This window comes from Podarcis liolepis (assembly GCF_965112155.1).
Source record: "Podarcis liolepis genome assembly, chromosome: 16".
Taxonomy (NCBI): Eukaryota; Metazoa; Chordata; class Lepidosauria; order Squamata; family Lacertidae; genus Podarcis; species Podarcis liolepis.
The window spans coordinates 20154279-20160278 of NC_139567.1; the positions used below are offsets into that span (position 1 = coordinate 20154279).

Genomic DNA, 6000 nt, shown 5'->3' on the forward strand with positions numbered 1-6000 from the left:
GTTTTTATTAATGGATCTTGCAGTCTCCAAATAAAGTTATTTACAATGTAACATTTTTCATTATTTTCAGCAAACGTTGAAACCTCCCCTAACAACATTACATTGGTACACTAGACTAAAAAATGGGTCAAAAATCAAGCAGGGAATAATTTGTACAAAATTACCTAGCAGTCACTACAATGTAATATGGAAAGTGCAACCCAAAGTGAATGAATTAAGTGAATAAAGCATTATGTATTAAAGGCATTAAAAACTCGCTTTCATCTGTTTCTACCTACACAACATAATGCTGTAATTAACTTTACTTTAAAAATGTAAGTAGTTTCTCAACTGTTTGGGTCCTTCAGAAAACATAAGCTAAAATGCTAGGAACACAAACAACTATAAAGATGCATAAAACCAGCCAAGGTACTAGCCTCTATTAGGAACAAACTTTTCAGTTGCTTAAATAAAATCTAGCACGTTTTAGATACTTTAATAAAATCCCACAAAAACTACTTCAGTCATTCATTTAATACTTAACCAAGCTACCTATTTATCCAATAAACTGTAATTACGTGTACCCTCTGCTTTTCCCCCTTGAGACTTGCATCTTCTTTAATGTGTAGTTTGCATTCAAAAAGATTCTCATGGCCTTAATTTAGTACACAGACAGAATGATTCATATGATTGGGAGGTAAAATAGAACCATCCTTCTTTAAACTGACTCCAGGTCAAGGGAACTAAGTTTTGTGATCTTTCCAAAATAGATGGGAGCTTAGCACTCTGAGGTTTGACTTTTGTGATTTCCAAAAAGATAAATAGCAAACCCAGCGTCCAGAATTGCTATCATACTCATCCAAGGTATAACTACCGAAGAGTTGAGACAACTAAATGGGCAGCATGTACCACCTCCCCACTTCCAAGATGCAGTCATGGAATGAGCCAAGGGCATGCTGCCAGGGATGTCTGCATGAAAAATGGACTAAGAGCAAAAGCAGTAAAGTTTGACAAGGTATCCCAGCATGTTTTGCCTTGAGAGTTCTTCTGAGAAGTAGAAAAATAAACTCTCATTCATTCTTCTGGTTGCAGAAAAACTGACAGGTGCCAACATTATGCCAGGCCTGGGCTAGCTTCTTAACCTCTTTTGCTGCTGGAATGAAAAAAAGGGACAAAGGAAGTTACGCTTCCCCATCACATTCCCAGTTACTGGAAAGGAAATGACTGTGGTTGAGGCTACAAGGACAATAGCAGAGTTCAGTTATACCACTGAAGATCAAAATCAGCTGAGAGAAAGGGACAAGATACCCTGCTAGGAAATCTTCCTGAGTGCCAGGAATCATTCTGATCAGTTTGCTTAGGCACACGACTGACCTTGTTACCTCATTGTGCTCAGGAACTCCCTTCTTTTTAAAAAAGCCATTTTTTCATACCATATCCTACATACTACTCCCCCTTGTTTTAAATTACAACAGCCTTTCTCTGCTACAACCCCCCCAACTCACTTCTCAAGTAAACGTCTATGTCCCCATTCTTCCTCCCCATATTTATGCCTACAATTATAATAAAACTGCCTTTGCTTTAGGTGCAGCCTCCCTTCCAATCCCAAATTTCATTAAGGGAAAATATAATCATGTTCACCATGTGATGCCTAAATACCAGTTCCTGCTTCCCAATGGCCTTATTAGACCCTTTCCCCCAACTCCAGTCATTGAAGCCACTGCCCAGTTGCAAATAACCACCTCAAAATTAGCACAGCCATGTCCTTCTGAGACAGAGTCCCTTTTAGACGTGTCAACCATTTTCAGAATACTCCAATCCACCCTGCACAACAAGGAAGACTGCCATCTCTCTTTCTCTCTCTAATCACACTTTCTTGGGGGCTCAGATGTTGTTGAACTACAACTCCCATCACCCTAGCTAGCAAGGCCAGAGCTCAGGGATGATGGGAGTTGTAGTCCAACACAGGCTGTGAACTGCTGCATGGGTAGGCAAACTAAGACCCGGGGGCCGGATCTGGCCCAATCACCTTCTAAATCCGGCCTGTGGATAGTCCGGGAATCAGCGTGTTTTTACATGATTAGAATGTGTGCTTTTATTTAAAATGCATTTCTGGGTTATTTGTGGGGCATAGGAATTCGTTCATTTCCCCCCAAAAATATAGCCCGGCCCCACAAGGTCTGAGGGACAGTGGACCAGCCTCCTGCTGAAAACGTTTGCTGACTCCTGCTCTAAACCCTTGATGCCATGCTCCATTATCCTTCTTCTCTGGATACATTTTGTTTTGTTTTTACTTTGAGGAAGGACCCTCCACTTATCACCCTGTTATGAACAACCTTTATCACCTACTTTTGAGGATCAGGTCTCCTGTGGGAGGATATTTCAGAGTGCCATGAGACATAAGCTGACTCCACCACCCTTTCCATATTGCCCAGGCTCATTTCCTGGACAAAATGATCAAGGTCCGAAGAAAGCTTGGGGGGGGGGTGACACTCCTACCACAACTTCCTCTAAAAGACCACCCATGGACACTATGTTTCAAGAACACACCAACAAGCACTTCCTTTGATATAATGCTCCATTCTCCAAGGTGAGAGGAAAGCGAAGATCATCCTCCTAGTGAAAATCTCGTTTTATCACAAAAACCTCTTTTCCAGGGTGCGGTTCTTCTTTCTGAAGGGGCAGGCCATGACAAGCAAACACCTCTTGATTTAAATGGGGGGGGGGGCTTTATAAGGAGACACCCCTTTTGGATCACCACCACACACACCTTCTCAGAACTATGTCCTGCAGCATTAATGAAGCCAGCATCCTTCTCATGTGTGTATACCTGGAAGAAGTACATTTTGGAAGGGGTGTGTGGGAAGTATGCTTGTGGGGATGCACCTTCTCTAGTGAAGGCAATGTTCCTTTTAGGAAACCCAAGACTGCCTTTTATTAGGCTGGCTTTCATTTCGTTACTAAACTGCCCCCTTCCCTCGCAACATTTCTAGCATCATGTTAACGTAATACTTTCTAAAGTGGTGAGATGGGAAGGAGGGAGAACCCTGCTGCTTGCTTTTTATTATTTACTTGAAAAATGTATACACTACCTTTTAAGGTAAAGCCCTCCCAAGGCAGCTAATAAATTATAATTAATGCAGTATGAAACAAATTTTAAACTACTGTACATACAAAATGATTCAATCACAAAACTAGCAGCAGCAGCCGTTTAGAATCTCGTCACATATTTAGAAAAATGAAGACTGAAACAAAAAAAGTTTTAAAGGTATGTTAAAAGCTAACATACATATTTCTTTCACAAGCAAGCTCCAGACATATGGGGCCACCACTACAAGTGCCCCATCACTAGCTGATGGACCTTGATGACAGGCCTGTGAGCAACCTTAATGCCCAGGCAGCTAATACAGGAGCAGGCTTGGGACTAGGTTATGGCTTTAAATGTAAAATGCAGCACTTTAGAGCCCATAAATAAGTAACCCAAGATAACTGGTATAGTATCAGTCTAGTATGCTTTGACTGCCATCCCTCCCACCCACCCCGCCATTCTTGCAGCCGCATTCTGTACTTGTCGAAGTTTCTGAGTGTCTTTAAACACAGCCCTAGGAATTGTGCATTAGTCGGGATATAGGCAAAACACGTGTAACTGTTAAGGTTTGCTTTCTCCAGGTATGGTTGCAACTGGAAGCCAGCCTAAGCTGGTAAAAAGGCACCCCTAGTCACTGGCAGGATCCAAGCTCCCAGTGACAGTACCAAGTACAAGAGAACCCCAAAACCACATACTTGATGTTTCAGGGGGAATGCGGCCCCATCCCAAACTGGCTGCATATCTCCATCCAGATCAGCAGATTTCCCACCCCACACTGCCTCTCTCTTTATCCTAATTCAGCTTCAACTAGGCCACCTGCATCCATTCCAAGATAGCCTCCCCCTAGGGCTTGCAGGTGGAGAAGAGGGGTAAGGCTGTGTGTCATCTGCATAGGAATGACATTTAGCCTGAACCTCATGATGACTTCCCCCACCAATGGTTTCTTGCAGATGTTAAAGATGACAGAGAAACAGGACACAACCTTGAGGCACCCCAAAGGGCAAGGCCATGAAGTGGAAAAGAAGCTCCCAGAGCACCCACCCAAAGACTTTAGTACTTTTAGAAAAAGGAATGGGGGGGGGAATACCGCCTCCTTTCTCTTGTTAATATTTGTATTATGGGTCACCCCCCAAAAAGGACCCACCACAATCCTTTCCCCTTTCCCGGAATCCACATTATTATAGTTTCCCAAGGAGAAAAGACACATGGATGCAGAAAGAAAGGGGGAGAGAAAAGAGCATTTACCTTTCTTTCATCAGCACACCTCAAGGAGAAGGGGGTGGAGAAGAAGGAAAGCAGGAGATTGATAGAAATGCTCCCCCCTCCACCCGTGGTTTGAGAGAAGGAAGAAAATAAGGCGGGACACAGCTCGATCCCCTTCAAACATAACCTCCACCAAAGGGAAAAATAGAGAAACGCCCCCTTGGTTGGAAGAAGAATGGGGCGCCCGCGTTCACACGTTATCCTCACCCAACACGCGTGTTGTTCAGGGGGAAAAATCCCCTCCCCCTTCTCAACGGTGCCAGAGAAAGGTGAGGGTGGGGGGCTCGCCATGCCCACCTCCCTTCTCTCTCACCCCCCCCCCCCGCCAAGACCGCGCTCCCCTTTTCCTCTCAGGCGCCTCTCCCCACCTCGCTCCGCGTGATGCGGTGCCGGCCCAGCTTGACCACGGCGAAGTTGCCCTTGCCCAGGGTGCCCTCGATCTCGTAGAAGCCGACGCGGACGGGGCCCGACCCTCCGCGGGGCGGCTGCAAGAGCAGCGCCGCGGCAGCAGGGGGAAGCCGCCGGGGCTCGGCCATCACCATGCTGCCCGGGCGGCTCCCCGCTCCTCCTCGCCGCCACCACCTCCTCCTCCTGCCGCCGGGGCTGCTTCCCCGCTCCTTCCCCTCCGCCTCTCCCTCTCGCTCTTTCCCTCACGAAGGACTGAGCAGCCGCCACTGAAGCCCGGCGCCCTCCCAGCCACCGCCGCCGCCGCGCTCGGCTCCTCCCCCTTGGCTCCTCCCAGGCTCCGCGCGTCACGGCGCGCGTCATCGGAGAGGGTGGGGGCGCGCGTCGCCGCGGCAACCGGAGCCAACCGCGGGCGAATGTTCCAACGGCCATCTCCTCTCCCACCCGCCATCGCTCTCTATCCTCCCGCCGCGCGCGCGCGCCACTTCCCAGTTCAGGGGGCCGTTCCCGCCAATGGGAGGGGGAGGGGGAAAATCCCCATCAACCCCCGCGCGATACTTGAGGGGCTTTCCTGCCACCTCCACCCCTTTTTGCATTCCCGTTTGTGGGGCTGCGCGAGGTGTTATCGCCTCTCTCAAACTGTGCTTTAGCACCGGGCACCCCTCGCTGTGCCATAAGCATCAGGAGAAGCGGCTCTGGCTTTAAAAATGGGGGGGGGGGCAGGCGCTCTTTTTTTGACATTGATAACCTCCCCAGTTGCTTATCGAGTCGTCCTGCGAGGGACCGTTTTTCTTCGCCAGCCACGTCATTTTACCACACGTTCACAGAATGCGCGGTTTGCCTCGCGTTTTACCTCACGTTCTGTGGCTGCGCGCATTTTGCACCTGATGCGTGTGGTCACCATCTCCCTCGCCGCTTGGCACAATGGGAGGGCAAATTTTGTGACGCGAAAGATTATAGTTTCGTTGTTCCCTTTCAATACTGAAATGTTTGAATATGGTGAGCTTCATAACATCAGAAGAGCCTCACTGGATCAAGCTAATGGCCTGCCTGATAAATGTGCCCAATGTACTTTTATGGACACATTTTGGTGCATAACCATTCTACAGAGGGAGAAGATTCTTTCTCTTCTACTGTTTCCCTCACAGTGAGATGCTTTAGTTTGCCCTAATGAAGTTGGAAACTTTGTTTTGTCCTGATTAAGATTTTCGAGTCACCAGGAAAGCTTGTGAATGGGATTCAACTGCATATTGGCAAATTCAGAT

The 6000-nt window shown here is 47.4% G+C and overlaps 1 protein-coding gene across 2 annotated transcripts in view; it reads right to left on the reverse strand.

Annotated features, from left to right (window-relative positions):
- SIK2 (salt inducible kinase 2) overlaps positions 1–5052 on the reverse strand; it is a 79895-nt gene extending 74843 nt beyond the window's left edge. Inside the window, exon 1 of one of the 2 annotated variants that reach the window (XR_014520367.1) lies at positions 4699–5052. Coding sequence is in view for 1 of the 2 variants with exons in the window: in XM_083480957.1 (XP_083337083.1) it covers positions 4699–4872 (174 nt within the window). In the remaining variant the exon portion in view is untranslated. The remainder of the gene's footprint in view (positions 1–4698) is intronic. The other variant, XM_083480957.1, reaches the window with a different exon arrangement.
- Between the last annotated feature and the right edge of the window lie 948 nt (positions 5053–6000).